The following is a 17,353-nucleotide window of genomic DNA, read 5'->3' as shown; positions in this document are numbered from 1 at the left end:
CCTGCCGCTTAAATATTAGGTACACTTGTGGTCAAACTATGAGGTACAACCAAATAATAGGTACTCCTGCAACCAAAATATAATAAATAACTTTCTTTGCAGTCCAAATATTAGGAGCACATTTGAGTTAGTGTACGCCCTTCAGCATTCACATGCAATTTTTATTTAAAAGTTTAAAGTCTAAGAATGTTGTCCTCTCCCTGGCATGTCACCACCACCAACTGCATGCTAACACCTTCTTCCTCAAGCTGTCCTCTCCGCCTCCTCAGTCAACAGCAGGCTTCTCCTCCTCCTCTTCCTTACTCAGGAAGGAGTTTGACCTTTCATGAAGCAGCCCGGGGATCTATTATTGTGGTAATTGTGGAGACATGCCACATGAGATGTGCATTGATCTTAACATGCAGAACCACCAGATTAAAAACATTATATTGCTAAGTATAAAAGGGATCTGGACACAACATTAGGTCCACACACAAATCTGCCTTGATAAAGACAACGGTGCTTTTCATTACTTCTCCTTTGATCGTGCTGGTGTATGTCATGTTGTGGGCTGTGCGTGCATAGATGTGTATAGTAATTACCATTGTGTATGTTTAATTATACATGAAACTGCCATTCTGCTTTGACAGCAAGGAAACAAATATTGCAGCTACCTGGAAATCTCATTAAACACGTGGAAGTGAGTTTGTGTTTCAAACACAACTTTGTGTGAAGTGTCCTAAGGATCTTTCTATGTTGCAAAAAAACAAAGGTGCTTGTAGTTAAAAGGCAGAGACGGTGTGTTCCTGTGCTGCCATGACATTCTGTTCTTTTCATTTTTCTTTCTTTTTATTTTGCATCCTCCCACAGGAGCGTTCTTCCTCTACTCCAGCATGGCACTCCTGGGCTTCATCTTCGTCTACGGCTGCCTGCCTGAGACCAAAGGCCGGCGTCTGGAGGAGATCGAAGCGCTGTTCGAGAACCGGCTCTGCTCGTGCGGCGCGTCCGATTCGGACGAGGGGCGTCAGGTTGAGTACATTCGGGTTAAGGGGTCAAACTACCATCTATCAGACAACGACGCGTCTGACGTAGACTAGACATGTCAAAGAAAACACGCACAGGGTGCTCTTGATTTTAATTGCGAGCTGAGAGCCTCTGGTTGACCTTGTGAATGTTTATGTTCTCAGTTTCTCCTCTGAATTGAAATTTGGTGGACAAATCTCAAATAACGCACCACACTATGTCAGCAACAAATAGGGGTTGTGTGTCTTCCTCATGGACACTTGAACAAACAATGGCAACCATAAAAGGGACAATAGCTCTCTCTTAACGCCTCTATTGAAGGATAATAGTCGATCATTTTGCTCAAGTTGTCCATATCAACATCTCTTTTCAAATGTAAGCTCGTAGCACAGTCTTATTATTTTGGGTCGCTCCCAGCTTCTATTTTTATGAGACGTATAGTGACAGTGGGTGGCTGCAAACACCAAACTAGTAGCACTATAAGGACTGCTGCTGAGATCTCTTCTTCTTTCATTTGCCTTCATTACATGTACAGCAAGTATTATGAGCCGCATTTCCAAATCCAGTACTTCATCCGGTATTTAAGATTAGAATCGTGCCTGGTGTTTTGTGACGGGTGCCCCCTCAGCCCATAAAGTGCACAAGGATGTGGAATATGTTATGATCATTATTTTTTTACCTTTACATGTCTATGATTAAGTTTTCTACTTTTTGGTGGTGTTGTCTTCCACCGCAGCCTTACGTACAAAAAACATCATATTTATGTGATTTGTGTCTCATAATGATCAATAGGTAGACTTTAACGCACTAGTAGATGGTTTTCTGCTCAGTAAAAACTAGTTTTAATGTTAAATGTCAGAGCAGATGTCCCTTAATTAACTGTCTTTAAGTGTCACTCTACTGGCAGACTATGATTTTACCCAACCACTGCAAAATACTGTCTCAGAATTCACAATAACCCAGTATAATGAGCTCCAATAGAGAAGCTAGAGCAACAATATATGTATTATTCGCAATGATAACGATAATAAACATATTGTTACATGAATGCCTAAGAGCAGGTGTACCTAATGAAGTGTCCAGTGAGTGTATATTAAGGATAACTCTTCATTTTATGATAGGATTCAATAAGTTATGCAACATTTGTCATATTTATAGTGGGGGGTGTCCAATTTGAAGTCATCAGTCATAAAAATGCGTTATGTTGTTCAGGATTGTTTTTAAGAATAATGATAATTTTGTACTTTTATGAGACGTTTCCATTTCCAAACTGTGCAACTGGTGACCAAATATTGCCGTGATTGTTCCGGACTGCACTTTGTCACAATGTGCTGTGTTTTCGCGGTTGTGTTACAGCTGTCCACCTGTGGACACTTATTGTGTACTTCTGGTGACATCATGTGTGTTTCTACAGTTTTCAATGAAGTAGAAAAAAGACTAATAGAGTGATGTATAGTATATTTATTCATTATCGTCTGAGCTGTACATGTTTTGCGAGAGTTTATATTCTATTAAAAAAATATCTTGAGTGTACAAAGGGAATGAAATAAACCGCAGAATCGATAACGCTTCGGAGTTTTTATTTCACCAACAGGAGGTTAATACGATTCATTTAGGACAACATGCACGGAGCAGGTATGTCATCTTTACCATCATCATTCCTCTTCCTTTCTCTGCTTGAACAGGAGCAAAATGTTGGCTATTTCCTCAAGTGTTTCAGCCTCCTCTGAGAGTCTTTTGGTGGTAGATGTGCACTCCAGACTGTCTTGTTGCCCTGTGACCTCATGCTGCTGCACCTCTAGAAAAAGGGCACACATTCAGCGGTATTGTACATTATAGAAAAGTGAGGTTTGCAGGGTTAACTCATGTACCTTTGCTGTTGATTTTCCGCATCATGTCTTGGAAAAGCCTTAATTTGTTGTTACTTGCGTTTGTGTTTGAGTTCCTCGTCTTGCGTCCTCCATTGCTAGCTATTGGAGCATCTGTGCAACCAGTCTGCCCCCTGGTGGACACTGGCTGTAGTGACACATCAACAGGTGACAGGTATAAGGCCAAAGTGGGGTCTCTGTTCTCTGACGGAAGACTGCACTGAATCGCAGCATCACACATTTCTTGCGTGGTTTGGCTTTCTGCTTCTCGCATTTCCCTGCGCGTTTTCTTGCATGTGCACCTTTCTGAGCTCTCAGTTGGGGCTCGCAGGTGAGGAGACACTAATGGAGATGTGTTGACACTTTTTATGGTGTCATTCTTCACCATAGTTTGACAATCCCAGTTCTGTTGTTGGTTTATGCGGGGAGTAGTGTCTGAACAACAGGCTTGATCCAATGGCTGATGGCATTCTTCACTCTAATGGACATGGAGAAAAAGTCCTATTTCTTCAAATCAAACTGTGGAGGAATGCTAACTTACATCACTGGAGTCTGAACTCAGGAAACCCCTTCTACAAGAGGAGCTTGGTGAATAGCCATCCATTGGGTAGTCAGGACATGCTGCGGGGAGAAAAAAGTGTTGGTTTGCATACATAATGAATGGATGAATGTGTTCAACTGGTAGGGGGGACTTACAAAAGTGCATGTTGCTGCAGTTGGGCAACTGCAAGTGAATTCCAATCATTAAACTGAAGAGTAGTCTTATTCAACACATTATTACTACGGGTGTCACGAGACAAGGCGATACACAAGATTGGGCCTACGAAGACGAGACGAAATTTTAACATTACTTTAAAGACAGCGAGACAAAGAGACTGTATGACTCAATTCATGCCGTTGTTCTGTGGATCAAACGTGCCAAGGTGCTGACACCAATGCACAGAGTGAACTCTCTTCCTGCCTGTTTGGAGGTGAGAGACGAGGAAAGCAGACACATGGCAATATATTGAGGCTGGCAACATTATCGCGTGAGTTTTTATTTATTGTGTGATTTGTTATCGTCCTAGGCCTAGTGCCCACGAGACAGTTTTTTCCTGAACCAAAAATCTTTTCACGTTTTAATCTTGCGATATCTTGTGACACCCCTAATTATTACTGATTATTGTATCGCTTACCTGCACACCAATGACCTGTGGCTCAGGGACAGTTCTAAACCAAAAAAGTCAACAAAAAACGTGTGTTGAAGATATAATTAAATGAAAGATCTATATATTTGCTTAAATGCACCTACTGTGGTGTTGAAGCTTGACCTGCTGATTCCTGTTTGAGATGTATCTTTGTTTTTTCACTCCCAAAAAGAGCTGTAATGCAAATGCATGTGAAGGAAAGCGTAGCTTTACCACTTAATCTCAAAATACCATCATATTCTTCAGTGCTCAAGCCCTGAAAGACGTCCTCTTCAAAGTGCTGCTCGCCTCTCGTCTGGTTCACAGTGAAGTCCTGCATGGGTTCCTGTTCTTGGTGCAGAAGGGTGACTTCATGTCTTGAGTGTTTACTGGCCACGCTGTAAAAATAAAACACGGGTTTTCAGATTATATGCAGTTAGATTAAAAGAGCATGTTGTAAATATGCTCTCACAATATTTTTGCATTTGGGGGTGTGGCCAGGTTAGAACCAGAAGACCATTTGATGCCTTCTGTCATCAGTCTGGGCTCAAAGTAAGGCTGAAACTAGAGCATAAACAGATGTAACACTAATTAATGCTCCTGTGTGGGAAGGGCTCATGTTATTTTTAGGCTACCGTGTTCTGATCCGGACCCGATGTGTCCCAAGGTGAAGGCAGCCACTGAGAGGGTGGCTGTGCTTGCAACTGCAGGGAGAATCTTCCTAAAAGTTTATATAAATTCACTGACCATTCCATTTTCTCCATTCTATAAGATATAAGTGACACCACCTTGACCTGAGGAGGAGGACGAGGACGAGAAGGGGCTGAGGGGATCCACTATTGGCGGCAGGTAGTCTGACCCGCTGTTGTCTGAGTAGGCTGACTCCAGAACAGGTGACAACTTTAAGTGACAAGCACATTTATTTAATCCAAGACACCAAACAAATGTTGATGACTGGCTAATTTTATTTACTTACTTTCCGAATCTTAACCGCTTGTGGGTCAATCTGTCTCATCCTTTCTCCTTGAATGCTACAGCAGAACAGAATACTGACTTTACTTACCCAAAGTACAAAGTAGAACATAGCTTGTGCCTTTTCAGGCCTGGAAAATGTACAAATAGTTACTTTTGAGTCCAATAATTAGTCGTTATGGGGGTGGATTGTGTATTTTGTACCTGGAGGGGCATAAATGAACCCCTGTAGTTGTTACTATGAAGGGTCCCCTCTACCTGTATTGAGGTTGGCCATCAACCAGACTCAGCTGTGATGGAGAACAGGGGCTCATCGGGAGCACTAAGGGTTCCATTCCCCGCTTCTTCCCTCTTCCTTTGGAGCTCGGCACTGATACTAGAGGAGGATCTGGGGGGGAGGGGCATAAAGGTAATTTGATGACTATGCTAGTCTGCGGTCGTGTTTAATAGCTGTTTTGTAAAGATGCACAATCTAATGAGTTCCAGAACCAAAATGTCTGCCTTTAGGGATGCCCTTTTACATTTTTCACCCCTTTTCTTTTTGCTCTTAGTATATTGCAGTGCAGTTTTAAACCACTGAAAAGTACAAAGGGCACTCTGTAGCCTGGACTTTATACAGTATGTGTTTATATGTTTTTACCTGTATGCTCCTTTTTTGCAGCAATCTGGTTGACAACAAATAGTGTCAAGAGGTCCATGCTGCCAAAAGTGACGCCTTTAGGGGAGGCTGATGACACAACCCCCATGTTTTTCACTTTGTTTTGCATTTTCCTCTTTTCAAAGAACTCCTGTGAAGATAAAGGTGACAAATTGGCTACAACAAGGACAGGAGAGCTGCCAAAATGAGTCCAAATGCCTTACACGCTGCTTTTTTGTATCATTCTTCAAAATAAGTCGGCTCCTGCACAGAAAGTACTATTAGCATGCTGAGCTAACACTTATTCATAAGAACAACTGTAATAAAGTGTTAATTAACCTTACCTCGACCCGCCAACCCAGTTCATTTTAGACGACAGAGAGCAAACGAGAGCGAATAGTAGATAAGCTAAATTGTGAAGTACTAATTAATAAATAAAATTTGTCAGAATAATGTAAGTTTTTTACATTCGCTTAAAAACATATTATTGCTAATGTGCACGAGATACGTTTAGTCTCAGTTGTTCTTAAGTATGTAATTAATGAACGATGTGCCAAAACTAATGTACCAATTAAAAATCAATAGATAGAACTTAAAATATAAACAGCAAATAAAGTCATAGGTTTAAATATATTATCTATCTATACTATATATACCGTATTGTCTATGGGGAAGTGGCTCGTGTTTTACCCGGGTCTAATAGACAGAGGCGGAAATGAGTGGTCAAAGTAGCGGAAGCTATCGCACAAAGTCACGTAAATGTGTTAATAAAATAAAAGCGTTGATGAAATGACAGCGTCCAATTGGGTCACCACAGGATTTATTTTGAAATCCAAACCCGGAAGTTTCAGTTTTCCACTAACAACCGCGTTGAAAGCTTTAGAGAGAAGAAGCAGGATGTAGGACCGTTACACACCAACACGGCCCCTCAAGGTCCGTCTGTCTTCTCATGTCGACGCGGTGAGTCAGGTTTAGGGGATGGGTTTTGGCGGGGACAGCGTAACGTCTTAAAAATGTCGAGCATCTTTGATGCGGTGTCCAAAGTGAAATGGGACCGCAAGGCTTTAGCCAAGCGAGTCGTGTTTCTGGCGGCTGCTGCCTACGGCGTCAAAACGCTGTACCCTGTCATCTGCAGGCAAGTGTGCAAAAATAAACCGGCTCAGAACGGCTCTGCATGTTCGTTAAAATCGCGCAGAGATGTTAAGGATCCTTCAAAGACGTCCCCTGGGGTCAACGCCGAATTTTTCAAACAGATGCTCGAACTTGCTAAAATCCTCTTCCCCAAACTAGTGTCCAAAGAGCTCGGTTTGCTCTCTTTGCATTCAGTGGCTCTCATCTCCAGGACGTTTTTGTCGATCTACGTCGCTAGCTTGGACGGGAAGATAGTCAAAACCATCGTGGAGAAGCAACCCAAGAGCTTCATCATCCAGCTGATCAAATGGCTCCTCATCGCCATCCCGGCCACCTTCGTCAACAGCGCCATCCGCTTCTTGGAGTGCAAGCTGGCTCTGGCCTTTCGCACCCGGCTGGTGCACCATGCCTACAAGACCTACTTCACAGACCAGACCTACTACAAAGTCAGCAACATGGACGGGAGGCTAGCCAACCCGGACCAGTCCCTCACAGAGGATGTGCTCATGTTCTCCCAATCTGTGGCCCATCTTTACTCCAACCTCACGAAACCCATCCTGGATGTGATGCTGACTTCCTACACGCTCATCCAGACCGCTCGGTCCAGGGGGGCCAACGCCAGTGGACCTACGCTGCTGGCCGGCCTTGTGGTCTTCGCTACCGCTAAGGTGCTACGGGCTTGCTCGCCCAAATTTGGAAAGCTGGTGGCCGAGGAAGCTCACAGGAAGGGCTACCTGCGCTATGTGCACTCCAGGATCATTGCCAATGCCGAGGAAATAGCCTTTTATAGGGGACATAAGGTATGTACAATGCACATAAGTGCATGCTGGCCCACGTGCTGCTTGTGGCCCATGAGACGCAGGTTTCCCACGCCTTCATTACAACATATAGACATGCATTATGATGACCCTGGCAGGTGGAGATGCGTCAGCTCCAAAAGTGCTACCGCGCCCTGGCGGATCAGATGAATTTGATCCTCTCCAAGCGTCTGTGGTACATCATGATTGAGCAGTTCCTCATGAAGTACGTGTGGAGTGGCAGCGGCCTCGTCATGGTGGCTGTGCCCATCATCACCGCCACCGGATTTGCAGACAACGGTAGAACAGACAAAATTGGTAGCAATAGCTGCTATGGCTATTCCAATGTTTGTATTTTGGCTTCTACAGAAACAGCTGACGGTCACACACACATGATGGTGAGCGAGAGGACGGAGGCTTTCACCACCGCCCGCAACCTTCTCGCCTCGGGAGCCGACGCTATCGAGAGGATCATGTCATCCTACAAAGAGGTCAGCAACCAAATCTCGGCTAACCAAACAATATAACATAGAATAACTCCAATTGTTGTCCAATGTTGCGCAGCTGTCAATATAAATGTGCGTGCTACGCTTGCCTTGCCGTGTTGTTTACAATTAATTCATCAGTGCTGTTAATGCTGGCTTGTCAGTTTCCTCCTTACCGCTATTACAACATTGGCTCGGTTGCGGCTGTTTTGTGCAACATACTTGACCATGTGGTCAAAGAGAGCTACATTTTCAGGCACTTCAAATCATTATTAAACGTAAAGAAAAAAGTTAGTTTACAAATCTCAGAAATGCCAGCCTCTCTCCGATTGCCACATGCTTCCACTTAAAGCCTTAACAGACTTCTACAGGATGTAAGATTTTAGCAAGCAGCCCCCCCACTTCTTGGCATTTTTGTGCGCTCTGATTGTATGTTGTGTGCACTCACGGAGCAAGCCCCTGCTTGCATTGCCAAGATGGCATTCCTTCGACATGTACTCATTAAGGCGTGAGGCCTCGACTCAGGATTAGTCTGCATCTCGTAAACCCTTTTGTGTCCTTTTTTCTGTTTTAACTCATCTGATCGTATTATCAAATGAAAGCAACACGTACAGTAAGCGGTCACAACAAAGGAGAATAGGGTTTCTGCCGTTGCCGTGGCAACCACGGATGCTGACACCTCCACCAATCAATTGTGTATTTAATTATGGTTTAAAAATCTATTGCACTTCATAAATGTAGAGGGAGCCTGTGAGGGGGAAAAATGCACTACTTTAATTATGTCATTATTTTAAAAGCCAATTTGTTGGCTGTTTTTAAGGTGCATGGAATTCCCTTAACTACACAATCCTTATGTTTATGTGTGTTTTCTGTAGGCATTTTCAGCCATCAAATATAATGAGGAGGGCAGAAGAGTGAAATTGGTTGCTTTAGTCTGCTGACTGGCCGCGGCTCCTTCTCTGAAGGCTTAACCTTGCCGTGAATAATCCTCCATCTGTTGATCTTTTAGCTTGCATCTCTATCTCTGTCTCTGTCTTTCACCGTTCACAAATGTATGCCGTCGAAGGTCAGGCTTTGTAATTTGCTTTGCGTTCTACTTGAGTCAGTTCAGCCTCGCATGACATCTGTGCGGAGTCAGGGTGTGTGTGTTAGTTGTTTAAAAGAGAATCAAGCTGAGTCGACAGCCTGTGTCGTCTCTGCGGGGTTTGGCGCAACATTGATGCAGCTGATTTTGTACTAACTGCTTGCACTCTGGAGAATCCAGTTGAAAAAGTAATGCTTTTGTACAAAACGGGAATTTTTGGGCTTGCTTCTTCTAATTAAAGCTGTCCTACCTATATGAGAATATAGCTTTTTTTTTTTTTTAGTAGTACAACATATGAACACCTTACAGTTCTTAAACTCTGGCTCATGCTAACATTGACTTAAACATGACCTTTGACCCCCGGCATGTGTGTTCAGGTCACAGAGCTGGCAGGCTACACGGCGAGGGTCCACAACATGTTCGTGGTGTTCGAGGACGTCCAGCGGGGGGTCTACAAGCGCTCCTCCCTCACAGCCGCTACAGGAGTGGAGAAGAAGAGCAAGCCAGAGATGCACATTGACGGACCACTGGAGATTAAGGGTATGCATCACTGCACCTGTGAGAGAGCTTGAACTCAACACAGCATAAACCACACCTAAAGGGAAGGACAAAGGTCAACATATCTAGAACAAATAGCCTCTTAGAGCAATATTAAGCTGAAAGAGTTTAATCCTATACTCCCCATTTTCTTGATCCCCATTTGTGCCCTCTCGTCGCAGGGGAAGTCATCGACGTGGATAACGGCATCGTGTGTGAGAATGTCCCAATTATCACGCCAAACGGGGACGTAGTCGTGTCAAGCCTCAATGTCAAGGTGAGGTGGCAGAGTCTCATACACTCCCTAGAAGAATGTCTAAGAAAGACAGGACTTCCTGTGTTTCCTACAGAGCTGCAATGTATTTGTGGTGGGGGGGGGGCTATGCAACATCATCATCCAGTTTGCATAATGTACCGTAACATGTGCTTTATGGACGCTATGGGAAACTCGAGAAGTGAGCAAAAACACGAAAAGCTAAACAAATGGAGAAATACAAATGAGATTTTTTCTGTTGCTTCTTTTTGTCGTTTTTTTCAAGTGTGAATGTCGATTCTTTTTGACGGGGGAGGGCCGCTGCTCGATGAGAGGAGCAGTCTCCAAAAGTGTCCAATAAGACCAGAAAAAGTCGCTGAATTTGTCACCATTTGCCTGTGTGTATATATATATATATATATATATATAAAAAAAAAAAAAAAAAAAGAGTGTCTGTAGGGGTCTGATTACTTGCTAACCATATTGTTGCATGCTGGGAAAGAGCACTGCAGGGTACCCAGCACGCCTTGCGGTGTGTAGATAAGAGTGTACTTTTGCCTGTTTGTTCGTGCGTAGGCGTTTATTTTATGTCATTGTGGTGCACAGATAAGGTTGCATTGCGTGTTCCAAATGTGTTAACTTTTTGTTATTGTTGTTTGTTGTGTGTTCCTTTCCGCAGCATCTGTGTGTATTTGCTAAGCTGAAAGTTGCAAATAAAGACTACTTCCTTAAACAAGCCGAAGCTAGCCGCTACATTCGCAGACGGTCCCGTTTTAATGTGTTTATGAGCGACAGTGAAAAGGTACGGCCAAATCTATTGGTGGCTGGGCAGACACAAATAAATGAATGTATGGGAAACACTGCCGTGCCAGATCACTGCCTGCAAAACAACAGGCGGTGAACGCCAAGTGACTTTTCCCCAAGAGTCAGAGCTTTTCTTCCCGTCCCTCACAGACACCTCATCTACCAAATTGTTCTGTCCTTTTTTGTATTATTATGAATAAGAAGGGTCTTCTTATGTTCAGGGTTGTCTTTTATTCAGGTCAATTTGTTAAGAAATGATATAAAACTAATTACATCATTAAGAATGGGTCAAAAGATGCTTGAGATTATTCTATTTTGCGACCAATTCAATGAAATTTGATGTAATAATGAACACGTCTGCTTGTGTAACAGTTTTTACAGGATAAAAATGGTATTTTACAATATTTGTACTCCCCGTTGGTGCAACTGAAAGTTTTCCAATTCATAGAGAGCACGTGTGTGGATGAACAAACTCTTATCTACTGTAAATACTGGACCTCATCCATCAAATAGTTGTAAACACGGCTACTGAGTCCGTAATTCCTATGCAGCTGACCCAAATATAGAAGGACCCCCTTTGTTTTTCCAAGAAGTGTTTTTTTGAAAAATCAGGTTTCAAAATCAGTGAAATAACAACTGGTGTTTTTCAGACATTTTTCTAGGGGTGAATATCCCGTCTTTATACGGGGGTCAATACCATAAATAAGCCCATGTTGCTATGATTGTGAATGCAAGCCCCAAACCCGCTTGGTCGAAGTAGGTTTCAATCCACGTTTCCACCTTCAAGGTACTACTGTGGTTTGTACGCTAATGGAAGTAAATGCAGGATGTGGCAAGTAAATAATAGGCCGTGAGATTTTTATAAAACAGATGTCGACAATAGCTTGCCTTTTCCACACTTGTTTTGCTGTCCATGACTATGAATGAATGCTGTGCTGTGTCTTTCAGGTGGAAGAGGGCATGCACCTATTGATCACAGGGCCGAACGGCTGTGGTAAAAGCTCCCTTTTCCGTATCCTCAGCGGTTTGTGGCCTGTGTACGGCGGGCGCCTCCATAAACCGTCTCCTCAGCATATGTTCTACATTCCTCAGAGGTACACGCACACATACAGTACATGTTGTGCAAACATCCTACGTACTACAGCACTTACTATTATCACTGCACTGTTTGAGCACCCTGCTGATAAACCTTGCCTGTAATGGAATCTATTGTAACAGGAGCTGTGTGTGTGTGTACAGTACTGCTCACATTACATTTGTCTGGCATACATTTTTTGCCCCTTTCCCATATTTTTTCACATGCATAAAAGAGCCAGCTCACTATTGCGTGAATGAGGCAACATTATAAAAGATGAAGGTTGTACTCTGCTAAGCTAAGTAAGAGATGACTGAATACAATGCATAGATTTACCCATAAGTTAATTTCATGTACATTATGTACCATTCATTTTAATATTAGCGTAGCGTTAACACCTCACGCACCTCGTGGTAGTAAATATTTAATGCACAGGTGAACTGGCCGCCCAGCAGCTGTGACCGTATTATTTACCTCAGCAACACTTGAGGCACAATGGATGCTTTTCTTATGAAGTAGCTGTTTCGTTAAGTGTTCATTTGATCCCACTTAAAGACGTCTGGTAGCGTCTGTTGCCATTCAGTTGCTGTCAATAAATGATCTAAAAGTTGAGAAAAACACGACATGGATCAACTCGCGCAAAAAAACAAAACATGCAAATGACAGCGGTATTAACACGCACACGTGGTATCGCGCTCCAACCTACTCCTGAATCATCATGCACTAAAAACACCAGAAGTTGTCAGTTTTTGTTCAAAATCCCACTAAATTGATGTGACTTTTGTTTGTGTTAAGGCCCTACATGTCCATGGGCTCTCTACGGGACCAGGTCATCTATCCAGATTCGGTGGAAGACATGGCCGCCAGAGGCCTCAATGACAAGGACCTGGAGGCCATCTTGGACATCGTCAACCTCAACCACATTGTCACCAGGGAGGGAGGTATGCCACGTTAAGATGTACAATGAAAACACATTTTGTTTGACACACTGGGGTGCCCACAATACGGATGGCATGCATGCAGGGTATGAACTTGAGCTGAAATGGACTGAGAGTCTTTTCTGAGCAGCAAACAAACAGGTTGATTGTTATTGGAATAAACTGCCGTGCGCAGCTTAGTGAGGGTTTAACATGTGAAAAGCGGCAGTGGGGCAAAGTCCTTGATCAAATATGCAATCAGTCAGAATGTTGTAATGACAACTGAATTGCTCTTTCCCTTCAGGCTGGGATGCAGAACTGGACTGGAAGGACGTGCTGTCTGGAGGCGAGAAGCAAAGGATGGGCATGGCTCGCATGTTCTATCACAAGTAAGGACATACCTTTTAGGATGCATAAATAATCACAGCCCAGGACATGAGGTACACCTGTGAATGCATCGAAAGAGATCTATTACAAACAAAGCTAGCTGGGTAGTTTTCTTTTAGAATAAATAAACACAAATTATCTGCATACAAACATGTTTTCCTCTCATTTCATAAATACATTTTGTCATGTTATGCTTAATATACCACATCCTTTTGTGTCCACAACTCAAATATTATCAAGTATGTCTTTATTTGTGTGAAAATCTTTTTTTGCGTAACTGTATGATGCTTAAAAAGCGTGAAAATCTAGAAAAATAGATATTACCGTAAATGCTCCCGTTAGTGCCTGTATTCGGTTCACCTCTGAGTCTCCTAAAGTTGCCTGGTTCAAAAAACATTAACCAGTGTGGCTGTAGGCAACCTCCAGAAGCTGGCAGTAGCTGCATTTGAAGTACAGTAGTCCCTCGTTTATCGCAGTTAATTGGTTCCAGACCCGACTGTGATAAGTGAATTCCCGCAATGGTCATGGCCAAAAACATTGGCGTCTTTGGCATGCTAATATTTTCGTCTATGACTGTAGAACAAAACATAATATAGACTCAGAGTTCTTTCTTCTTCTTCTTTTTTTACTTCCTCTTGTGTACAGTACTTTCTTCTAGTGATGTGTCGGTCGCGAACAAATCGTTTGGAGACAATTGGGAGCCGATTTGTTTTTTTCCTCAGTTTTTTTTTTCTGTTAAAGGCGAATGTCATCGGTCGAGATGTGTGGCGGCGTTTCTGTGTCCACACTGAGCAGGGGAGCGGTGGGGTTAAACACACGCTGTGGTGCTCTTAGAGCCGATTCGTTCGTGAGAAATTTGCATGAAGAGGTTTGGCCTATTTTGACTTAAGGAGATGGGTCTTTGTTTTTGTATTTTATTTCTAATATATATTTTTGTAGTAAATCCATGCAAATAATAAACATTTGGTATCATGTATTTTTGCATTAATAATTCATTTTACACAACACACGTGGTTTGGTAATCAATCAATTAATTTAAGACAACAACAAAAAATCTGAGGAGCCACTTGGGAGTCGAAAAAGCCGTCTCTTTTTAGCGAGTCGATTCTTTAGGCTAGGCTCACTCAAATTTTCTACTACTACTACTACTACTTTCTTCCATCGTCTCATCAGTGTACCATTACTGACGCCTAGTGACAAGTGTAGAATATCATCACAACATATTTGGATGTGTCTTCTGAATGCCTTAGACTTGTATTTTAGTTCATTTAGCCATTTTTTGATTGAAAAGGCTCAAATGTAGGCCGAATTATGCATTTTTTGACTGGAATAGGCCGCATTCAACCACAATGATTTATTAATTATTAGATTTTCGATGTGAAATTCGAAGCACGAAGTGGCGAGGGATATTGTTATCACGCGTGGTCAGCATCCAGCAGCCTCACGTACCTCAGCGTGCGCTTTAAAATGTTGTTACTCGGCTGTGAGTTTAAAATGAACTCATCAGCGCTATTAATGCTGGCTGAGCAGTTTACTCCTAAACATGACTACACCATTGGTTGTGTTGCTGCTATGTTGCGCATTACAGTATACTTCACAGAGAGCTATTTTCTGTTTTCACTTTCACATGCACTCCCAATTGTTGAAGTAAAAAAAATGAAGTTGTTCATTGGACTGAGTGTGCTGAACATGGATTGTGTTCAGTAGGACTCGCATCCCGTATATTCTCATCAAAGCTGCAAATGCAGCACCAGTCATCAGTAAGCCAAGATGACTGTTATTAATTGGATGGGTTGGCTGTGTGTGTGTGTGTGTGTGTGTGTGTGTGTGTGTGTGTGTGTGTGTGTGTGTGTGTGTGTGTGTGTAGGCCTAAATACGCCCTGTTGGATGAGTGCACCAGCGCTGTGAGCATCGACGTGGAGGGCAAAATTTTCCAGGCGGCCAAGGACGCCGGCATCTCTCTGCTGTCCATCACGCACAGACCTTCGCTATGGTGAGAGTCACTGCTAAAACCTCCTCTTCAGTCCGCCACATTCTTCATCACCGCCATCCTCTCCCCCAGGAAGTACCACACGCACTTGCTGCAGTTCGACGGCGAGGGATGCTGGCGCTTCGAGCAGCTGGACACGGCCACGCGCCTCTCGCTCACCGAAGAGAAGCAGCGCCTGGAGAGCCAGCTGGCCGGCATCCCCGAGATGCAGCAACGCCTCAACGAGCTCTGCAAGATCCTGGGGGACGACTCGGTGCTCAGAACAGCTGACCAATGAGGGTATGAGGGGGGAGGGAGAAAGGGGAGGAGCTTCCCTTTGCCCTGCGCACACATTTTATGTGATTTTCAAAGTCACAAGCATATGAGATCAAACATCCTCAATTTTAAGCAGCAAAAATGACAGACGGCACATTTTTATGTCAACCTGCTTGATATTTTGAAGAAGAATGTGGTTATGGGGAGCATGTGTTTAATCTTCAATATTAATTTATTTTAAGTAGCACTTAACGTCTACATTTTTTTAACTACCTGTGGTTTTTGAAGATGATTCTTCTTTTAACATAACGACTAAATTAATTTCAAAGCAGTATTTCACAACCCAATTCTGCTTTATTTAGATTTTATTATGCTAAAATTTGGCCTGTTTGTCTTGTTTAATGTCACTTGACATGCCTTTTTGTGTAGTTACCCCCTTTCTTTTCCGAGCAACTGCCTTTTCTTTTTTTCCCAACTTTTGCCTCAGGCTGCAGGCCCACACAGACAAAAAAAAAGACCATTATTGGAGCGATTAGTGACGCAGGTCGGGCCCCAAAAACTGAGAGCTTTTTGGTTTACTGAACAAACACAATGAACTAAAGAGGCCCCCTCTGCAGAGCAAGCAGCTGACCCTGGAGGTCCGGCTAGGGAAACATGTCATGTGACCACACAATGAGGTAGTCTTTTGCAGAGCAGACGTTATTTGAGTAATTTAACTTTGTTCCATCCACCTGCTACAGTTAAATTGCATTATCTCATGCATGTTTTAGTAATGAGATGCCTTGTTTGTATATCTGATGGGGGGGATCATGAGCTAGAATGACAACAACAAACCCTAGCAGCACCAAATTCTGCACCTTTGTCATTAGGATTTACACTTTAGTTTTTATGTAAAATGAAGTAAAATGTTGAAAAAGTGGGCAAAAGTATCATTGTTGACCCTTTTTAGCCTCCTTGCGTCTTGCTAGCAGCTTAGACGATGTTGCAATACTGTCAAGTCCTGATGATGCGTTTGAGGGCTGCGGTACATTTATGGGATACAAGTGCTCAGGGCGCACTGTAAAACAAGTCATGTTGCTGCTTTTTGATTTTGCCAGTCATGCTTACACTGAGATTAGTGTAGCAAACGAGAAGTGTGAATAATATGCTGCCCTGCTCAGGATAATGGCTGCTACTCAACTTCACATGAGTTTGTCCCACAAAATGTGACTTTTACTTGCATTCTCATTCAGTTGTAACCCGGGTATTTCACATTGCAACTGTATGAAGGTTTCCTTGCTCGAACAGAGTGGCACACAGGCTCTGGAGTTGCCGTGGCAACAACATTCACATCCTGTTAGTCAGACTCCATTGACAGGAGGCCTGAACGAGCCTCTGAATGACATGGAGTCTGAGCCAAAACATTAGGCACATCTAACGCTTCAAAATGGAAACCAGAACAAAGTCAATACTGGGAAATTTCACACAACAAAAGTCCAATGCTGGCCCAACTAAGCTCATGAGAGACATTCGTCCTAATTGTAAGGACGGGATGATTTGTTGCATGTAAACCTTTTTGTTCTGTATCCCTTTAGAGGACAAGACAGGATCCTTTTGCAGTGACAATTACAATTACATCCCATTTGTAAAATGAGCATTGAATGTATCTACCATGTGCAAATACTTGGACAATGTTACCATGTTTTTACCATGTTCACCGTGCATGTAGTGTTCATTTAATAGAACCAAATTGCATTGTGTAGATGTCACCGAGTGGAAATGAGAGCCGGAAATGTCCCATTAACCTTACTTTCCATGATCCTGTTACAGTAACTATGACCTTCATTGGGGTGTTCATGTGCATGTGTTGGCGCGTGTGTGTTTTCATCCTATGAACAAGAGTGAAGATGTATTTTCTTGGAAATAAAAGCATTTAGGTGCAGATAACTAATGTTGTATTAATGTGCCACTGTCTCATGCTCACTTCTCCCATATTTATTAGTTATTGCATCAA

At 42.9% G+C, this 17,353-nt stretch overlaps 3 protein-coding genes and 1 long non-coding RNA gene across 11 annotated transcripts in view; 3 read left to right on the top strand and 1 right to left on the bottom strand.

Annotated features, from left to right (window-relative positions):
- The window catches only part of LOC129194889 (proton myo-inositol cotransporter-like), a 57,272-nt gene extending 54,334 nt beyond the window's left edge, over window positions 1-2,938 (top strand). For all 3 annotated transcript variants that reach the window (XM_054800389.1, XM_054800388.1, XM_054800390.1), the window contains one exon: window positions 850-2,938. In XM_054800389.1, the coding sequence (XP_054656364.1) occupies window positions 850-1,076 (227 nt within the window). In that variant the 3' untranslated portion in view covers window positions 1,077-2,938. The remainder of the gene's footprint in view (window positions 1-849) is intronic.
- LOC129194890 (uncharacterized) lies at window positions 2,566-6,372 on the bottom strand. Of its 5 annotated transcripts, XM_054800393.1 has the most exons (15): window positions 5,990-6,369; window positions 5,870-5,909; window positions 5,649-5,796; window positions 5,267-5,396; window positions 5,013-5,067; window positions 4,825-4,936; window positions 4,672-4,757; window positions 4,509-4,600; window positions 4,289-4,434; window positions 4,162-4,231; window positions 4,046-4,079; window positions 3,567-3,594; window positions 3,412-3,491; window positions 2,874-3,348; window positions 2,566-2,800 (listed from the first exon to the last, which is right to left on the bottom strand). In XM_054800393.1, the coding sequence occupies exons 1-15, from the start codon at window positions 6,010-6,012 to the stop codon at window positions 2,658-2,660; spliced, it is 1,662 nt and encodes a 553-aa protein (XP_054656368.1). In that variant the 5' UTR covers window positions 6,013-6,369; the 3' UTR covers window positions 2,566-2,657. The 5 variants fall into 5 exon arrangements, with proteins under 5 accessions (XP_054656368.1, XP_054656370.1, XP_054656367.1 ...); XM_054800395.1 differs by having other exon boundaries at window positions 2,874-3,018; window positions 4,162-4,434; window positions 5,990-6,372; XM_054800392.1 differs by having other exon boundaries at window positions 4,162-4,434; window positions 4,831-4,936; window positions 5,990-6,370.
- On the top strand, window positions 3,604-5,876 carry LOC129194892 (uncharacterized). Its single transcript, XR_008573825.1, has 3 exons — window positions 3,604-3,898; window positions 4,809-4,929; window positions 5,670-5,876. It is a non-coding gene; the product is annotated as an uncharacterized LOC129194892 (long non-coding RNA).
- On the top strand, window positions 6,096-17,274 carry LOC129194887 (ATP-binding cassette sub-family D member 2-like). 2 transcript variants are annotated; one of them, XM_054800387.1, is made up of 10 exons: window positions 6,134-7,576; window positions 7,693-7,873; window positions 7,943-8,064; window positions 9,520-9,682; window positions 9,862-9,956; window positions 11,685-11,830; window positions 12,607-12,752; window positions 13,033-13,117; window positions 14,983-15,108; window positions 15,178-17,274. In XM_054800387.1, exons 1-10 carry the CDS (start codon window positions 6,659-6,661, stop codon window positions 15,380-15,382), a joined length of 2,187 nt encoding a protein of 728 aa, XP_054656362.1. In that variant the 5' UTR covers window positions 6,134-6,658; the 3' UTR covers window positions 15,383-17,274. The 2 variants fall into 2 exon arrangements, with proteins under 2 accessions (XP_054656361.1, XP_054656362.1); XM_054800386.1 differs by having other exon boundaries at window positions 6,096-7,576; window positions 7,693-8,064.
- Window positions 17,275-17,353: the final 79 nt, after the last annotated feature.

The sequence above is a fragment of the Dunckerocampus dactyliophorus genome, chromosome 15 (assembly GCF_027744805.1).
Source record: "Dunckerocampus dactyliophorus isolate RoL2022-P2 chromosome 15, RoL_Ddac_1.1, whole genome shotgun sequence".
NCBI classification, from domain to species: domain Eukaryota; kingdom Metazoa; phylum Chordata; class Actinopteri; order Syngnathiformes; family Syngnathidae; genus Dunckerocampus; species Dunckerocampus dactyliophorus.
The sequence above is the reverse complement of the archived record's forward strand: the minus strand, read 5'-3'. Positions and strand labels throughout refer to the sequence as shown.